Raw genomic sequence first — 20,383 nt, forward strand, 5'->3', positions numbered from 1 at the left:
CAGCAAAAATATCCATCATGTATCTATATATTAATATCTGGGATTTTGTGTGAACATGTCATTTATTCCCAAGGGCTGGGGTTGAAATCTTAACACTGCTCAATTAAATGGAAATGTAATTATTGGCATTTGTTCAGCTAATGTTTTATCCTGTGCATTAGATTTCAAAGTATTTTTAAAGTTCACCATGAAATACAATGGGCTGTACAGATGTACAAACTTATAAGTATGGTTCAGACTATAATTTTGTTTTAACCCTTGTATTTACAGATCCTCATTAAATGCTTGGCTGTTCTCCAAGAAATTCCAAGTTCTGCTTTGCAAAGGAGAGAGGAAGGATGTTATGAGAGTATTCAGCATATGATAGCTTGTGCTTCATATCATACAGCAAAGGTATGGTGTGTGTTTTTGTGGTTACAGCTTAATTTGAGATATAGCTCTTGTCATTTTGAGGGAAAAAAAGAGATTTAGTAAGCTGGCCTTCTGAATGATATCTTAGAGAACTAGCAATCTTAAACAGTAATGGCATACAAATATTTATTAGTATTATGAATCAGTGCATTTTTATAACAATGACATTTTGACTTTTTACTGTTTATTCAGAAAATAGTCTATTAGTCCACGTCATCAGATCTAAATTTATGTGATTGTGTGTAATTTTGCATTTAAGGTAGTACTATTTTCAATAAGACATACATGTAATATATACTTTTATAAGTGTACTTATTGTAAATAAGCCATATTTGTAGTTTTAATCAGGTTAACATATCTGTTTTAGTTGCTAATTAGATACAAGAGACATTATACTGTTTAGTCTTGCATGCTGGCAAAAATAAAACCACCTTGACTTTCAACCATAATATATATCTGTAGATGACATTTATGATTCAGATACTCAATCTATTTAGTGAGATAAAGAGAAACAGGTACTGGATTTTTTTCCCCTCATGTATAGGGACATACTGCAGTTAATTACTTGCTATTATAAATGTGTGATACTGAAAAAGTCAGCTTTCCTCTAGCTTTGGGTACACGAAGCTGAGCTGAGGCTAAGGATTTGAGGGATTGCCCTGTGTTGGTTCTTTATAGGAGCAGAATCTCCGTGCTAACCTCACAAGAGCAGATCAGAACCAAATAACCCTAAAAATGCTGTGCAAGGCCAGCACGGCTGGGAGGCCAGGAGCCAAGGGCAATGCCATGGCTGGCAGAGCAGCACCTGGTATTGATGTTCAGCCAGGCATGCAGATTATCAGGCAAATTTGTGGTGATGAGGCAGGTCAGGTTTGAAGCTGGGGAGTCAGTCCACAGGTGAGGATAAGGCCTGGTGAGGTGGCTAAGGTCAGACAGAGCCCAGCAGGCTGGTCCACCATGACCACTCTGAGGTCAAGTTGGACTCAGAAGTTGCTCCATGGGCCAAGTGCCCAGTCTAGTGGATCCATTGCCACACCCAGGCATGACTTGCCCCAGGCTGGAGACCAACATTGCTGCCAAAGGAGCCAGCAGGGACTGTAGGCTTAGACTTGAGCTGAGAGGCCCCACAGGCACAGGCCCCAGATGAATGCTATCAGAGCCAATAAAGCCTATTAGAAGCCTTGAAATCTTGATTAAGTGTTTGTTGTTGGATTCCTCAGCTAATTGACTACCACTTATATTGCTGATTTTTTTCCCTTAGAGATAGCATTTCAACAGGATAGCATGCAGAATAGTAAAGAGAATGAGTGAATTGAAAATGCTTCTCATTAAAGCATGGTATATATTCTTCTTTTGACTTACAGTCAGGGCATGTACTGTGTTTAACCTAAGGTAATCTGTACACTTAGGATCACAAAGGCAAAGATCCTAATGTGAAGTTAGCTTGCATATATAGCAGAAGCACTTGGGCCTTTTGAGTTCTATCTAAAGAAGATAAAGCCATCGAAAAATATTCACTGCACTGTTAATTTATAAATTTTGCAATTTAAAAATAAATTTCACCAGTCCTTTCACTAATACAGTTGGGATTTTAAAATGTGTTCTTGATACCAGGGAGGCAAATGAGGATCATTTAGTTACCCTTTATGTTCTTTGATAGCAGTACTTCCTGAGAAGAGGGAGAGTGTCAATCACAGCAATAGATGCTTCTGGGGAAATCTTTCTATTCTCTGAGGGATAGGCTAAGCAGAATAGAACACATGGATAACATCTGCAATTCCAATTATTTTACATGTCTACAGTTCTGGGTTTTTTATTAAAAGAAACTTGCATATTGAATAATTAATTTATATTTATAATATTCATGCATCTTGACAATTACAAGTAGACAGTAATGAAATATTACATATTTTGTAAACAAAAATTGTATAACGGATTATTCTTTTACAGGTACTACATTCATGGAAAGAGTATGAACTTTCAGCAATTATCATTAACTATGGGAAAAAATTGTTGATCTTACCAGGAGTTTCACCTGGGCAGTCAGGAGATGTGAAAAGTGAAAAAACACGCACTGGCAAAGAGGTGAAGGTAGGTGCTCTGGTTTTTACTTTTTCTTTTCTCTAAATTCTGTATTCTATTATTTTGAAGACTAGATTTTAAAATTTTTTGTTCTAGAATCATAGAATGGTTTGGGTTGGAAGGGACCTCAAACATCATCTTGCTCCAACCCCCAGCCTAGGGCAGGGACACCTTCTACTAGACTGGGTTGCTCAGTGCCTCATCCACCCAGTCTTGAACACCTCCAGAGAATGGGAGTCCCCATGCTTGACAAAATATGCTGTGCTAAAAAAGTCATGAACATGATTTCTGTTTCATCAGAAAAGAAAAATAATACAATATTGATGAAATTATAAGATATAGATTTAGAATACTTGTGATCTAAGCTAAATTCCATTATTGACAAGCTGGTTTTAGTTAAGTTAAAGCTAAGCTTTCATAACAAAGTATTCAATATTTCAGAGACGTTCCTCAAGGGCATCCCATTTAGCTGCAATGGCAAAAGCAGCAGAAAATCTAAATAGTCTTGAAGCAAGTCTCTTCAAACTGACAGAACCAGGTGGGTGGACTGTTGAAAGACATCTTACCACATCTATGGAATTTTCTATGGTTTGTTTGTAAAAAACTACATTTACTGAAGTACTTTTATTTCTTATATCTTCCATGATGACTCAACCAAAGCAATAATGATCTTGATAATGATCATCTGGTAGTGATGTGTGTATTCATATTTTTTGTAATTTCCACTGGAACACTCATTTCTTCTTTCAAAGGAATATTCCTTTGTGAACGGTTCTGCAAATATTTATGTTCTTCCAATCTGTTTAAATTGGATTCCCTGTTATTTAGGCTTGCTTTATCTTCTTTAATCAGAAAATGCAGTGGCAAAGACCACTGTCCATTTATAGCTTGTCTACCCTGCCAATGCTGGTAGTAATGACCACTGCAGGAAATTTTAGTGGAGAAAACTCTCCCTGAAGAAAGTTAACAGAAATTGTCCTTTTTGTGAGGGAATTTCATGCATCCTAGTATTTGACTAAGTATTTTAACTTGGGAATGAATAAACATATTTTAAAATATCTTGGAGTGTGGATCAAGCACAATAATTTTATGGCTAATAATCCTGCCAAAATTAGAAGAATTAACAAGTAAGAATTATAAAGGAAATTTGGTTAGAACTTAATCTCGGAGACACGACTGACTTGTACTCCTTGGAGCCTGTATAGAATTGTAGAGTAGTATAGGTTGGAAGGTATTTATTCCAACCCCCTTCTCAAAATAGGTACAATTAGATTAGCTTGCTCTGAGGCTTGTCCAGATTTTGAAGAAAGCTTCTTTCTGAAGAAAGAGATTTCATAACCTTTATGGGCAACCTGTTCTGATAGTTAACCATTCTTATGGTTAGAGAGGTTTTCTTTATATGTGTTTGGAATTTTCTGTTTTCCGGCTTGTTTCAATTTCCTGTTGTGCCATCAGTAAGGACAGCCTGTCTCCACATTCTGTATTCCTCCTGTTAGATAAGTGGAGATTTCTCTTAGCTTTCTCTTCCTAAGACTGAATAAACCCAGTTCCCTCAGCCTCTTCATGCACTATAGCTCCTTGTCATCTTGGCTGTGCTTCTGTTGACTTCCCTGTGTCAGTGTCTTGTACTACAGTGCCCAAACCCAGGCACAGTAAACGAGGTGTGGTCTCACAAGTGCTGAATAGAGGGGAAAAGTCATGTCCCCTGACCTGCTGGCCATGCTGTTTCTAGTATAGCCCAGTATGCCGCTGCAAGACCACACCCCTCATGTTCTAGTTATCATCCATCACCTCTGTACATGCTTTTGTTCAGAAGAGAAGCATTCTTGTGAAAAATAGGATAAGGGGTGATGGAAAAATTCCATTAATCTGTGAAATAATCCTTCATATTTGCTCACATTGATGCCTACATTCCTGCAAAACAAGTCACATAAGGAAAAAATTCTCCAAGTTAATTGCAAGTGTACTTAATAGAAAGTTAAATTAATGGATTGTTAGAAAAAACTCATATTTTCAATAGCTGGCAAATAATTGATCGCTAAAGTCTGCTCTGCTTTTGAAATAGCCTATTTGTCAATAGTTTCAGGATACAAATTGAGAAGAAGCCTTTTGGTGTGGCCATGCAAAGCTTACAGCTGTCCTTACAAATATGTATTAATGGTTTAGGACAATGTGCACACCTGTAGGGCATGCTGTTAGTAATGTTTTGGAAAAAGCCTTGTCATAGGAAATCCTTATAATTGGATCAACACTTAGCATTCTACTGATGATAGTCTACAAGAAAAATTGAAAAGAGCTGAATTTACTTCTTTCAAAAGAAGAGAAAACCAAAATATTTCACACACAGTACAATTTAAATTCTGAAATTTCAAATATTTTCCCATTACAATTTTTTGGGACATATTTTTCTTTGTGAAAATGCTTATTTGGAGCAACATATTTTTGAACTTTTCAAATGGGAGAGAGTACTAAGAAAGGGTATCCTAAAAAGAAATTTTCAAAAAGTCTGCTTTTCCTGATGGCTGTCCTAATTAGTTGGACATTATTTACATTCAGCATACCTAAACTGACTGCTCTCACTGGAGGTTGTAGCTATTGATCCACAATTGCAACTGGTTCCAGAGTGCATTTTTAATCTTGTTTTTTAAAGGGATTTGCTGCATTGATGTTTTTCAACCACAGGACTTGTCTAAGCACAAAATTTGTAGATTGTTTTTCTTTATTAAGAAAAAATAACAAGCAGTACATGTAACATTGTTTTGGTGCTCGTCAGATAGTGATGTTTAATCAGCTGTTGTGTTTAACTGCCAGAAGCTTGAATCCAAGTTATTGTCCTATATATTCTGTATAATGTTCATATCTGTGTATTCGATATACAGTATATTATTTATAGAATATAACTGAATAACATCTATTTTTGTAAATATTTAGCTTAAGAAAAAAGAATCCTCTACCTACTTATGTTATCCATACACAGAGTATGAATGTAACCATTAGTCAACAGCAGTATCATAGGATCTGTTCTTGCTGTATAGCCTTAAATACATTTTTGACACGTCCTTTCTGCACATTCTTCTCCACATATGATTTTCATGGCTCTTCAGACCTCTGATGAACTCCAGACATCCTCTCTCATGACAGTGAGAGATTTAAAAGCAGACTCTGTGCTGGAGAAGGATTTTTTTTTTGTTAGTTATAAGTAGAGTTTCTATTGTATATTGTCACTACCTTCCATAATCGATTTCATTTGGTTATTGATGCAGGTCCTGGAAAACAGCTTACAGGAAAGGAATCTCCTTTGCTCCTCTACCCTGTAATTTCATGTTGGCCATCAGAGAATGCTTATCGTGAAGGTAGGGTAGTTGGTGTTTATATTAATTGTAAGGGCTCCTTTACTTCAGAAGGTTGCCAGTAAAGCAATCTCATTCCTGCTTCGGATAAGATCTTGAGAATGTTACCTTCATTTGGTTCTCCAATATAGAAAATCAAGTGAAACATAGCTTATAAAAAGTTCTCGGTATAAACACATTGAGAAGTGAATGCAACCAATTATTTGGGGTGTTCATGCTAAGTATATAAAATATTAATATTTTAAATTCAATCATGTTTGTTTTCTAGTAACCTTTATACACAAGTAAATTTAAAAATTGCGCCAAGTTTTCAAAGATTCTCTTTGTATGGAATGTTCTTTTAAAATTGAGATACCCCATTTCCACATTAAATTATCTCACTGGAAGAGGAATTCACAGAAATCTGTCTCTATAATGTTTGTAATTCTAAGAGTATATTAAATAGAGTGAGTTTATGATTCTGTATGCCCAATCAAAAGAAGCATTTAGCAACTGCCATTGTGTATCCCTGATTTTAGTGTCACTATGAGTACACAACCTGACATAAGTAAGTGCTTTGAGGCATATGTAGCTGTAATTCTAGCTGGATTCAGAATTCTGTTAGAGCATAAACACCTGTGTTATTTGTTACCTTATTGCAGTGCTTAAATTCAGAGGCCAAAGACGTTTCCTTGAGTTCTTCGTTCAACTTTTGCACAAAGTCCTGAATGAAGAGAAGTTTGAGTGTGTTGTGGAGTGGGCAGAGAGTGTGGAAAATAACTTGAAAAGGTAGATCTCTGTTACAGTAGTAGTGTAACACCTAATTAGCCTACTTAGGCTGATGAGAGTCACAGTTACAAAAGAAACTCTTAAGTTTTACCCTTCAGAAGACCCATCAGGAGTAATTTCCATGACTCTTAGAACACAGAGGATTACACAGATATTATTGTGGGGTGGTGGCATAGTTTAGGAAGTTATGATGGGTTAAATCCAAAGCAAACTGATCAGGGCCTACTATAGTGTCAAAAAAATTCTGTGGGGAAAAGATAAATGGAGCCAAAGTGTAGACACTTACCTGAGAAGATCCCGTTTTTAAAACAGCACATCAGTATTTCTAAAATATGAAAGGCAACTAATCATATTTAAAATATGAAAGGCAAATAATCAGTGAAAATGAGATATATATTTTAGGGAACAGGAATTGTGGTTACAAGAGACCAAAACAATAGGACGTGAAGAAATTATTTGCAAAATTCTGTAATATAATTTGGATAATGAAGAAAACTATTTTATTTTACTGGCTTTAGGAAGGTGATTTAGTTGTTACTCATAAATTCAGACTTTTATAATAAACCTTGAAAATTAACAATTCCTATTTTCTTAAGAGGATGAAGAAAAGAAAGTCTTTTGAATTTAAAACTGCAAATGAAATAGGAATTGCTTGATGTGCTCTATATGTTCCCAAAGATAATCTTTTACTATGAAAGGAGTTTAACATGATGGTGATTATGATGATGCTTTAAAAAATATTTTTTATCAGGAGGAATGAGAACTTCCTCGGTGCTGATGGAATTTCAACACAAGTAAAATCTCTCATTCTGGGAGAAAGCAAAAGTGCTGCAGGAGTTCAGAAAGTGAGTTATATTTTTAAGGAGTTTTGTATTTTTACTGGGTAGCAATATCATAAGAACAAAATAAATTTAAAAAAAAATCATCTCATAAAAATATCATCTAGAGACATCCAGAATTCCTAAAATTTGGGATACAAACTCTAGTCCTCAGCTGACCTCTGCACTTCTGAAACCAGAAAGAAAAGTTGGCATGGGATTTATCTGAAAGACCAACAATTGTGAGAATTTGAGATGAGTCAGAATAAGGAATTCCAAAATCAGAAGAAACTTGCCTTTCCTTACTCCCTTTAAAGGAACATGGTGGTAATAGAAATGTCTTGGGTACCATCACATTCAGAAAAGGAGATCAGCTCAGGCCTTTTTGTACAATACATACTTAGACTTTTTTGTGAGTAATTGTTCGTGGTTGACTCCTTGTGTAGATGTTCTAATTGCACAGTAAAGGCTTTTTGTTCAGAATTAATTTAAAATAAATTTTTACTTTTACTGGAATATACAAATAAACTTAATGGATTTGTATTATTTTGGAGGAAGAGTTTTCTCCCTCATAATCCTCTAGTAATGTTGAAATACTGCTAGCATCTGAGATAGATTAGGATAAGGGTTTTTCTGTCTCCATTTTTGCATTACAAAGTTTTACTGTTTCTAATATTCGGAAAAGAACTGTCATTATTTCTGTGATGAAAACACTGATATATAAAAGAAAATGTTTAGAGACCTGGCTGGCTTCTTTGTGTGAGGCATTTGACATGTACTTTGCAGAAAAATTGTGACATTTTCAGGAATTTTTTAGGTATTTCTTTTGCAGTCTTATTTTGACAACCATTTCCAGGATTTATTTTTTAATATTCTGGTCCTACATAAGCCAAACTGCTCTATACCTCAAATAATTGGTAATGTAGGTATACATTACTAATTATACATATTACCAAATATACATATATATTTGAAGTATATTTAAGATTTTGATGCAAAATTTTTATTTTAAAGGGAAAGAATACCCCACCTTCAAAGATACCAAAGGTATCACCTTCAAAGAAACCAACAAAAAATGCTGTGCCTAAGACAGGACCTCTCAGAGAGTATTTTATGAAAAATCCAGATGCAATGAATTCTCCAGAAGCACAAAAGTAAGCAGTTGTCAGGCTCATATACAGAAAAAATATTTTGACTGAAATTTAGTTTACAATTGTGTATTTTATTTTTTTTATTATATCAAAAAGACTTAATTTGTGCACATTCCTCTCTGCACATTTTTCTGGTGCAATTTAGTATAAAATTGGTTTCCACTCAAGAAAATCTGTTCCATTTCTATTTAATAGCTGTTAATGATTTCAAGTCTTTGTATTAATAATCAAAGATTGTATTTCAATTGTGTTAGCTTGAGCATGTTGATTCATCAAGGTGGAAAAGCTCTGATAATCTGTGTATTATAATGCTTTTCAAACTGTGTTGGGGAGTTTATTTGTTGCAAAGCTAATAAAATATTTACAATTAAATGTATTTATTATTAAATAAATAATTTAATAATAGTAGTAGTAGTTTGAGAATGATTTTTGTGGTCCTTGTGCTAGACTTTTTGGACTACCTGTTCTGTGGCTTCCAGAAAACTGTTTTTTGATTTTAAAAAAATAAAATTTCACCTCTTCTTTTGGCAGATATTTGTTTATATTTAGTTAACTTGCCAATAACGTTACCTTCTGACCTAAAAGCGTGTGTAGTGTTTATAACTTGGTCCTTTGGTCATTTATGATTTCAGTAATTAGCAAATAGAAAACTATAAATATTTTCATATAAGCAATCATGTAACCGATTCTGGAAGTGTTTTAAATAACCTAAACAAAGTCTCCATATAATCTAAATATTCACCTAAACCATCCAAAAATGTTATTATTCCTCCTTGACAGAAGAAACCCTACCTTGCTTAAAATGATTTTCATGGCTTTCAGCAGAAGAGGGGATTTTAAACCTATCTTGGGTTTTTATCAGCTACTCTTTTGTGTCTTACATAACAGTAATGCCATCTAGTATAATCAAAATTGTATGTGGTATACTATTCTTCCCACATTTTCAAGGTGAAAAACAGGCAGAAAAATAATTTAGATTAATAAAGGAATCAGTTTACAGTTCATTTAAAAAAATGAGATTTGGTTTGAATATAGAATTGTATGTTTGTGAAGTAATAGGGAATTTTTTCATCTCTCAGGGAAAACTTAAAAAACTTTGGCTGGAAATTAAAGGCAGGCATCCAGATTTGAAATACTATATTCTCTTCATACTGGATGTGCTTAACTACCAAAGCAAAGCAATAAAAAAAAATCCAGATTTATAGTGTAATAGAAGACCCTCCTGAACTGACTTGGAAGCACATTGTATTTGCTATAATAATCTGTACAATTCAGGGACAAATAACTTCGAAATTATCTAAACTCTTTAAAGTACTAAGACAATTATCTTATAGAAGCTGCTAAAATATAAAATAGGATTGATTGTGTGTTAAGTACATTTAAAGAAGGAAAGCACAGTTATTTTTCTTGACTAAAGCAAAAGTATTTTATTTAGAAATATGTCATGTGCTTATGCTTATAAATCTAGGGATATGCAATGGAATATTGGTGTATCTTTACCAGGACTTTTTTTTCTAGAGCTTCAAGAAAACAGATTTTCATTTTTTGCTACTTCATATGTTTTTGTTTAGGAAAGTCAGGGATAAGTTGCAGAAATTAGCTCATCAAACGTTAGTGATGCTGCTGAGTAAATACGTAACGCGGAGTCAGTTCTGTCAATTGTGTCTTGAAGAGATGCCCTGGAAGTCTCAGATGAATATCTATCTGGCAGTTGCACACTACCACCTATTTAAAAAGAACCTGGAAGAGCAATATAACATTGGAATTAGTGGTTCACAGCATCTGGACAGGTACATCTTACTGCACCATCAGTGATTGCTATTAATAGAGATAATTGTGTTATTGCTGTTAATGCAGACAGATCTGAATTACAATATATTCATACAAACGGTTCAGCTTTCAAATAGAAATTACTTTTCACTATGTAAGAAGTTTTGCTTTCCGTCCTGTGGACATCAGGCACAGTTTTGGTTGCTAACTTCATTGGTGAGAGGAAAGCTTTGAAATATGCTATACTAAGTTATTTTTTGGTTCCTTGTAACATTTGGCTATAATTTATTATTTTTTATTCTTAAAGCTGCTGTTAAGTAATCACTTCTGAGACACTGAATTTTGTGTATGTACATAAAAAAATCTTTTTATATGGTATATGGGGTTTTTTTTTGTTTTCTTCTCTTTCTCCCATTCTGCAGTTACAGTATTTTGGATCCTGAGATATTCTCTTTAAACAATTCTGGCACTGTACTGGCAAGGGAGGCTGCAGATGATAACTTGGGAAAACCAACAACTCCTCTCCTTACAAAGTCAGAAGAGACTGAAACCGAAACCGGTAAGAATTTTTATTGTTGCACAACTGAAATCAGTTTCAACTTAACTTTTTGTTTTACGTGGTTTCTGTCTGTCGTGATCTCCATCATTAGTTGTCCACCTCACCTTTGGAAAAACAGTCAGTCCTGCCAAGTTAATAGAAGACATTTCTAGGTTTTAATTTTCCTCTGTATTTGTTTGGCATACCTAGTATAACAGAAGTGATACTGAATAGTAAGTGATGTGGCATATCTAATCATGCTGAGTATTGTTTAATCAATTAATAAATATGTTACATTTTATCGATCAGGTATTCTTTATCCTATAATTTATTAGTAAGTTTGTAAGTTTAAAAAAGAACAATGATACTAGCTTTAATTTGCAGATACCACACTACCTGCACATACTAAATTGATAATATTCTGAATTATTCTGAATGCATTGATAATTTCTTTCAGTTTCTGAGGTTTGTAATTGGTTGGTAGTTTCCTTTACATTTCCTAGTGGGTCAAAATTTTCCTGGGTTTTTCTGTAAGTAGTTTTTAAAGTTAGAGACTGAAGCTTATTATTATCTTTCAAATTTTAAGTAGAATTTAATTTTCCATCTCTACTGCTTTCTCCCCTGTGTTTCCCTGTGTCAGACACAACAATTTATTTTATACCATTTTTATTCAATTTCTCTGTCTTTCATATTTAACATTTATTATTATGCTAGCTATTTTTGATCTATGAGGTTTCAACGGGAGGCAAAAGGCTCCTATCTCTGGGTAATTGTGAAATGCAGGACTTTGATTTCCTCAGATGTCAGTGGTAGTGTACAAGTCAGCACAAAGTCTGCATAGGCACCAGAAGTTCAACAAGTCATCACAGGCCTGGTCTTTTCAATAGCTGTACAGCCACGGATGTAAAGATCAAACCTGATAAAAGTCCTCTTTACTATCTCCTAGCATTTGCAACAGTTATGATTAAAAGAATTATGTAAAATGTGTAGTTTGCCATAGAGTTCAAGTATTATATAGCTTGGAATTAGCTTCTGCCTGAAACCTATATTTCAGATATTACCATATTCCACTACCATGAACCTTTGCCTTTCCTCTTGGAGGATATTTGATAGTGAATTAAATAATGAAGGAAATCTACACATACCACGGAATTTATCAGAAATCCTTCTTTTTTCCTAACATCTCCTTTAAGAGGTTTCTTTTTAAGAAAATTCTTGCAAGCTTGCCAAGAGATTTCTTGTCGTGGTCATTTCTTCCTAGAAGTTAAATGAGGACTATGTTTTGACTTTGAGACTGAAAGCTATTTGGGAGCCATTATTATTTGCTTGTTTTCCTCCCAGTTCCTAAGTAAAAGCATCTTGTATTTGAAATATCATAACCTTACAAATATGATAACCTTAACATTGGCATTTCCTAACATTTAAGTATTTAGCTGCCACAGGAAAATCGTAGCTGACTGTTTTTTTCTTTTTTTTTTTTGAGAACTTAAACTCAATTTTAACGAGTTTAGTGAAAAGTGAACTTTTCATTTTCAGTTACAGGTAAATCTCCTAAAACCAGAAATAAACAGAGTCGAGGTCCTCGAAGTCGAACAGCAAAGACTGAAAAACAGGGCCTGTTTCCATCAAATACCCTTTTACTGAAGCATTTCACAAGCATCTTCTTGCATTTGAAAAGAGCAATGGTAACATGTGGTTGGTTTCTTATTACACTATATATTACTAAGCATTAGTAATTAATGCATTAAGCATGTCTTGCAATACTTACTATTTTTTTACATGAAAAGACCTCAGAAAATTTTAAAAAATTCACTGTTTAAAAGTAATGTTTTCTCATCTTCTGAAGAATATCCAAGTACAATATATGAAATGTCAGCCATATCGCCTAAAATAATATGTATTTCTATCAAACATACAATAATTTATATAGTTTTATTTTTTATTCCACCTTTGTAGCTTTTCTTCTCATGTTCATTAAATTTTTCTGAAAATACTTGCAGATTTAACTTTCTCTTTACAGGTCTTAGTGAATCTCACACTAGAAACAGGAGAATCAGTGGTTGAAGGGAAATGCAGACTAACTACTCGTCCCATAAAAACTTCTAAACCAAAGTAACAGCACACATATAAGTGGTGTGAATCAATTTTTCTTTCTTATTCTCACACCAAAACCTACAATTAAATTCAGTCCTAAATTAGTCCTTCTATGAAAAGGTAAAAATTAAGGTTCTGTAATGCCTAGACTGTAATTCTGAAAGATTACTTATGCCTAAATTTTGCAATAAAAGAATGAAGCTTTTAATTTCTGCCTTTCCAAGGTATATTTATATTTTGAATGGTATACACAGGTTCTTGCTCACCGTGGTGGCCACTGGACATTGCTTCAAAATGCTTGTCGAGAACTTTGGAATTATACTCAAGAATGTCAATTGATTGCTAACCAATCACATTCCCATATGGATGCATTTCCCATTACCTGGGATTTTCTTTGCAACACCATCTGGTTGCCATTTTATTTTGCATCAGACATGATCATTGATATGATAATTGACCTACAAGCAAGCAGTTCTCTTAAGGTAAAAATTATTTTATTAAGATAACTCTTGGTTATCACATTTTCACTAGAGTTTTCTCTTTCTTGCATTATATTCTGGTGTCTTCAAGTTTTTTGTCTAACAGGTTTTTTAGGTATTTACAGTACTTTCTGATCTCTGTAATTGATTTGTCCTAAAAGCACATTTGAAAATAACAGGTATAATAATGTTTCTTCACTGTAGATTGTGGATCCCAAAGGAGACTTTTGCATTCCCAGTTGTTTGGGAGGTATTGTGGATGAGAATGGTGGTTCTGGTCTTCATCCCCAGCCTCCCATGGATGATGTGAATTTGGTTGACCTGAGATGGATATGTAATCTGTTTCTTAAAACAATAGAATTGTTGTATCAAATGAAGAAATGGGAAGCACTGGTGCACATAGCTGTACAATTTAACATATTTACACAGTAAGTTATACCAGGTCTAATAAAAACTAAAGAAGTTAACATTATATAGTTTAATATACCATTATATTGCTTAATTACTACACTTTGTTTTTTTTCCAGTGAGAGGTTCACAGAACAAGTGAGTCCACTGCTGGTGTATGCTCAGAGGCAGCTGCTGGAGAGGATAGAGCAGTTCAGTGGCTCAGACAGCCATGAATCTCATTTCACAAAATATCTGTCTGATGATGCACAAAAGGTGAAACACAGATTTCTTTTTGGGGCACTAACTCTTAATGTGAGCTAAATGTGGAGAAGCACTTTCACTGATTAGCTTAATATGCTTTCTTATGTGTTCCCAAATAGTCAATTATAACAAATTAATGAACATAATTGACTGAAGTGCATGAAAAGGCTTGTATGACATGATTCCAAGAGCAGCAGGTGATCCAGAGGACGTTTCTTCCATGCACAACATACCCATTCCATATAATAAGCCTAAATCTAATTTCATGTTATTTCTTAGTGCCACTCTTTTAACCTTAAAATATTAAGTTGGATATTGCTTTGTTTCTGCATTGGAACACTGCTTCAAAAGTTAATAAAATGGAGTTAAACCAAACACTGCCAATGCGGATAAAAAACCAAAAGAATCCCTAAGCAACTCAGCAAGTTCCTGTCATTAAAAGCCATGGCTCTATATATTTTCTTAACAGTGCCACTTGGAAATTTTACACTGAATTATCTATTAGAAATTAGAGTTTTCCATTTTTTTTTAAATGTAAGGTTTATTTCTAAGAAGTTTTGCTGAGGTCAGTCTCACTGTGGATATTTTTGGGATGTTTCCATCAGTAAAGTAAAGAGAGGACTTGAAGGAGAGGAGGGGGAAGTGGGATTTGGAGTATCAGAGGGGTTTGTTCTGAACATGAACATGGGGTTCAGGAGCCACTGCCTTTCCACAGCACAGTGGTGCCAGGGTATGCAGGGACTCTGAAGGCATCCGTGGCTCACAAGGGCAGCTCAGGAGCTCTGTGTTCTCTATTTCCTGCTGGCTCTCTCTGGCCCAGACATTCAAACATGGTCCTTTGTCTATAGAAGGGCACAATAGCAAACCCCTTCACAGTGCTGATAACTGAGCTGTGGAAAAGTAATCATAGTTTTGAAAGACAGTTTACAGATTAAAGACTAGGGTTAGCTAATAGTAATAAGGATTTCAAGTAAGAAATTTGTAGTTTATGGTTACATTTCATAAAGAAATGCCATTCAGAGAATTCTAGAACTAGTTCTGTTGGTCCTTCTGCTTCTGAAGTGGTGTTAGCAAAATAAAAAGTCATTTGTGGATTAGTCCTTTGTAGAAGTCTGGAAGTTTGCTACTCTGCCAGAGTTAGGCTGCTATTGCTACTTGATTCAGAGCTATTTTGTACCTCTGTATTTAGTATTCCATTGTGTTTCCCAGGCAACATGTCCTTTAGGCATGCTTAGTGACAGGTTCTGTGCAAGCATGCATTCATCTGGAGAAAAAAGGTGGAATATTTGCAGAACATCAAGGAGTTGCTAATGATTATGGCAAATACCAAGTAAGAGACGAGTTTAGTGCAGTAACTTTGAAACACTTATATCCAATATTTAGGTGTGAATGTTTCACCTCTTACTGACAGGAGTACTGGTTATGGGCCACTGGTGTCTCTCTTAATTAGTCCTCTTTTTATTTTGTCATATGACTAAGTATATAGATATTTGACTGTAAGAAGCAAATGTTAATTTTTCTTAATATTATTCAGTTCATATTAAACAAATCCTGCTTTTTAGATGAGATGCAGAAACTACATAGGGTACAAATTACAGCTGCCTGTTGCTCGTTCTGCCAGTGAAGGGATTTTGCCTGGATGCTTTTTCAATCCTCCAATGAATAATGATTCCACAGGTCAGAGCACAAATCAGTGTTGTGTGTTCTCTTTTCTCCCAGAGTTTTGACTTTGTTTCATACTGAATTTTTTTAAAAATTCTGTTTCCTTTCCTTATCATAGTCTTCCACTTCTCCTATAATTTTTCTTTTATTATAAACAGAGCTTTGTCTTCACATTAATGTTCTTGATATTTTGGATGGATTGTAATGTTGTCAAGATGTTTCAAAATATATTCACACTATGTCTGAAAGCAGAGAAAAGCAGGTGCCAGATAGCCTACAGCCTATGAGGCAGCATGGTGGTCTTGGTCCAGTTTTTTTTTGTTACTTTTGGATATCCAAATATACCCATGTGTTAATGTGAATCAGCATTGTTATTGGCAGAATTAATGTTTCTGGTGGTTAATTATTTGCTTTAATTCATAAAGCAACAAGGAAAAAGGGGGAATATTTTAATATACTTTATTTTTGAAGTTATGAAAATGTTCAAATATGTTTTACAGGGTGATTTACTAAAACTATTTATTTACATATTACAGTATTTTTCTCCATAATTATTAATTCCTTTTAGATCACAATCAAGCAAAAGCCCTAGTTTGTGTGCCTCTTGATGTGAATGATACACTGAAATGTTTTAAAGAAACTCTAGAAAAATCTAAATATCAAAGCAGAGCACTGAGACACAGCAGGAAACTACTTTCATTATTTCTTGCACACACACAAGGTAAGTGATTCATTGAAGTGTTTTGCCCTTAATAAAGTGTACATGCAGTTAAAATAGCAAAGAGTGAAAGGAACAGATTTTTCTAAATTCAAGTTTGAGTTACTGACAATTAGAAAAAATATAGAATATGAAGTTAAAATTTGAAGTTCTAAAAGCACAAGTTCTAAGCCTTATTTCCTATGATTTGTCTAGATGATTTTTTTTTTTTCCATGCAGCTGTGTCACCTGTCTGTCTGCAGCCATACCTCTGTCAGAGGACTGTCTAGTAGATCTTCCCAAATTTGTTTTCCCTAACAGAGCACATACCCTTTGGTTGCACTGACCATTGAATTATGTCTAATGAGTGTAATTAGGAGACACACAGAATTAGAGCATAGAAAACCAAATGGAAATAGGGTACACAGGAGTTTTATGTTTGTTTGATTAACATGGTTTGGAAATATTTGGGGTGCTAGAAATAGTATAATACTTTTCCAAACTGATCATATAAATCACTTTTCTAATCTAGAAAATACTGGAAGAGCAATCAGCAGTCATATCTCTTCAAGCAGAAAGCTGAAATTTAATGTAGTAGATGAAGTGATATTTCTACCGACACCGTGTGACCTTTCTCAAGAAAAATATAATTTCTCCAGTACGGTTGAAAGTAGACCAATACCAAAGTCACACCTTTCAGTAATTATATCTTCCTATGAACAAACTATAGGTAATTTTTTTCATCAATTTCTGCTTACAGATAAGAAGTAACAACCTTCTGCCTGTCTGTGTATATATGTTTATTCCATTGTTATTTTTCCTCTGTCAGGCAGCTGTAACTGCCTGAAGGCTGGTTTCCAGGGATGTTCAACCTTCTTCCTCTTGATTGAGGAAATCTGCATTAGATCCTAGTTGGTTCATAATTGTTATGGTTATCTCATTTTATGAAAAAGAATTACTTCAGTGGTGTTATGCTGATTAATCCCCAATTCAGAAATTGATATAATGTTTAGCAGATTCGTTTTAATTCCATGACAGTTTTTTTTCCTAGCAAACAAGCTTTAGATTCTGTGCATTTGGATATGTGACCTAGTTACTTGGCTTGCATCTTACATTCTGGTATGGCTTTACTCATACAGTCACAGCTCCTCACTACTTACCTGATTTTGCTGTTTGGCTAAAGAGGTCAAGTGTAGTAGCTCTAAGTGGTTTTATTTGCAGCACTGGTTACAAAAATGTGTCTGTGAGAGTGCTACTGGGCTGTATGCAGGCAGAGTTGTTTAGCAGGGCCAATGATCTGCTTTCCAGTTTATCTTGTGAACAGGAAGAAATTTGAGAGGTCTGACAAAACAAAAATACAAACAATTATGCAAACAGGTCCATATATGTTATTTTTGCTTTCAAAGTTAGTTGTAATAATAAATGGTACATTTGAAGGTAAAATATACAAGACAGATAAAAAAATATTTGTGCATTGAATTACATGTGAATTCATGTCTACTCATGCCAAACTTGTTCAAGTTTCAGTAACCAGTTTAATGATATGACAATGTTTTTTTTTTAATTGATTAAAAATAAATTACAGGAATCCTTGAAATGAGTAATCAGAGAGACCTCAAGGTACAGGCTCTACACGAACTTGGAAATCTTCACTTTTATACTGGAAATAAAAGGTACATAGTTACTGGATTAAAAATGAGCACAGTTTCATTTTTTTAAATGGTCAGTCCTATACCTCTCAACTGTCTTGTAAGTTCTTGTGCTGTCCACTAGTCCATATAACTTCTTTCATCTGACTTATTATTAGCTATATTTTGTGAGGCTTTTTCCTATACATTGTTTATTTTTCTTAGCTACCTAATTGCCAGTAAGCAAATTAATGATATCTTTTTGTGTTTTAAAGAAGTAATGTCTATGGCTTGAGGATTTAATTTGAGTCCAAATAAGTCTCTTGACCAGGAACGGTATATCTTTTTTTGTGTTGTAGAAACTGTATTTCTGTTTTTGACCCAATCAGAGTTAGTTAAATCTCAAGTAATAAAGGAAAAATGAAGCAGGTCTTATCTTCCACTTTGGAAAATGTCAGCAGTGTGATGGTATTTTTTTATGTTACAGAGCTGCTTTTAAATACTGGTGTCAATCCCTTGATGAAACACTCAACATTGCTGATGCTCTTAACACCTGGCAAGAGTTAAGTTTTCCAAAAGATGCTACAGACCGCTTTGCAGTTGGAAGATCAACTGATATGAGTCAGAAATTTCTTTCTCAGGCTGGAGCCTGGGGATGTTTACATGCAGCAGTCCTAGTGGCTAAGATAGCTCAGTAAGTGTCTTACCCATGTATGTATTTCTGTAGTATTTTAAACAAATTGCTCATCCAACATATGAGGCAACTTCAAATTAATTAAAAACCAATAATGAGCCATTATAAAAAGGACTCATATGTATTTCTATAGTATTTTAAACAAATTGCTCATCCAAGATATGAGGCAATTCAAATTAATTAAAAACCAATAATGAGCCATTATAAAAAGGACTCATCAAAAGCAGAGTAATTTTTCCTTTCAGGGAGAAATTTGCTTCTTTGGAGAATATTGTTTTTTTCTCTTTTCTAGAGTGCTCATCTTTGATCATAAATGCAGCTGTATGTTATATGGAGAGATCATTAAAAGAAAACAAAATGATAAAAAGTCATAAGTGCAAGGATTTTACAATCATATTGATTTTCAATCAAAAGATCGTATTTCCCAAGTTACTGCACATATTAAATATTAATGTATCTTGAGGTCAGATTTACTGCCTCAATTACTAGTTTTCTGGTGAATTAGAACTAAATGAAATTTAAATTGCTGTATAAAAATCTACCATCAATAAATATTTCCATCCAGTAGTCCTTGACTGCTGGTAAAACACTGTGAATGTAATTCTGAGCTGTTCCTCAATGTATGTACAAAATATAAATCTAGAGGTACCCAAAACAGCATTAAATGACCTTGGAAACACTATAACCATGAAAGGGCAGAGTTTCATCCTTAAGTAAATTGCCTTACCTGTGAAGCAGGTCGTATTAATAGCACTGTAAAATATCTGTAAGCCAAAGTAGCTTTGCAAATACTAGTATGGGTATTTCAGGATGAAGTGGCTTTTCCATACTTAGAATTAGCACCCAAAAGGAAAAGGAGTGAGTTTAAATTCATTGCAAATGACATCTCTTCTAATTCAGAGCTGTGGTTCAGTCTTGGGTCCAATTAGGTGAGACCAAGTCCCCAGCTGCTTTTACAGGTGTTTGTGGCACCTATTTGCTGCACTAGATACTATCCCTTTGCTGCTAAATACGTCCATTCCAATCCATTCCAAATCCTGGAGAGAGCTGGTGGTTCTTTTGTGTTTAGACCTGACTTGGACTGTTAAACATCTTTCTCTTGAGTTGCTCTTTCTATAGCAACTTAGTCATAGGCTGTAAAGGGCAGATTAAAGGATTCTAATATTGAACTAAAGATTTCTAGGATTGTTAATAATAAGACTATACTGCTACCAGGATGGTTTAAGGCTCTGGTGAGGTACTGTGTAGGGATCATTATGTTTAGCTAGACACCTGCCATGTTAAGCTCCATGTGTTAGTTACCTTAGGCTTCCTTTTTGGAAAGAAATACTTTAAAGTGCAAGTTGCTTAATCTGCTTTATCTTTTTACTTTTCTATGAGATGAAGTTTGCACTTAGATTGCCTGTGTTTCTTTTGAAGATAATCTAGACAACTGCCTTTGTCTAGGTTTATCCTTGGTCAAAAATGTTTTTGCATGGTGTGGCTGAACACCTATTTAAAAACATGCAGTTGTTTTCCAGTAGGAAAAACATCTAGATTGTGTTAGTATTATTATCACATTAGACTAAAAACCTAAGGATTTAAATAATT

The 20,383-nt window shown here is 34.3% G+C and overlaps 1 protein-coding gene across 1 annotated transcript in view; it reads left to right on the forward strand.

Moving 5' to 3' along the window:
* CFAP54 (cilia and flagella associated protein 54) overlaps window positions 1-20,383 on the forward strand; it is a 101,585-nt gene that overhangs the window by 42,237 nt on the left and 38,965 nt on the right. The window contains exons 27-44 of the mRNA XM_039703807.1: window positions 271-393; window positions 2,362-2,502; window positions 2,935-3,031; window positions 5,757-5,846; window positions 6,485-6,611; window positions 7,363-7,456; window positions 8,444-8,583; window positions 10,152-10,370; window positions 10,773-10,909; window positions 12,425-12,573; window positions 13,237-13,464; window positions 13,666-13,889; window positions 13,989-14,124; window positions 15,675-15,789; window positions 16,343-16,495; window positions 17,004-17,201; window positions 18,057-18,144; window positions 18,587-18,793. Of these exons, the coding sequence (XP_039559741.1) occupies window positions 271-393; window positions 2,362-2,502; window positions 2,935-3,031; window positions 5,757-5,846; window positions 6,485-6,611; window positions 7,363-7,456; window positions 8,444-8,583; window positions 10,152-10,370; window positions 10,773-10,909; window positions 12,425-12,573; window positions 13,237-13,464; window positions 13,666-13,889; window positions 13,989-14,124; window positions 15,675-15,789; window positions 16,343-16,495; window positions 17,004-17,201; window positions 18,057-18,144; window positions 18,587-18,793 (2,666 nt within the window). The remainder of the gene's footprint in view (window positions 1-270; window positions 394-2,361; window positions 2,503-2,934; window positions 3,032-5,756; window positions 5,847-6,484; window positions 6,612-7,362; window positions 7,457-8,443; window positions 8,584-10,151; window positions 10,371-10,772; window positions 10,910-12,424; window positions 12,574-13,236; window positions 13,465-13,665; window positions 13,890-13,988; window positions 14,125-15,674; window positions 15,790-16,342; window positions 16,496-17,003; window positions 17,202-18,056; window positions 18,145-18,586; window positions 18,794-20,383) is intronic.

This window comes from Passer montanus, unplaced genomic scaffold, assembly GCF_014805655.1.
Source record: "Passer montanus isolate IOZ18808 unplaced genomic scaffold, ASM1480565v1 scaffold17, whole genome shotgun sequence".
Classification (NCBI taxonomy): domain Eukaryota; kingdom Metazoa; phylum Chordata; class Aves; order Passeriformes; family Passeridae; genus Passer; species Passer montanus.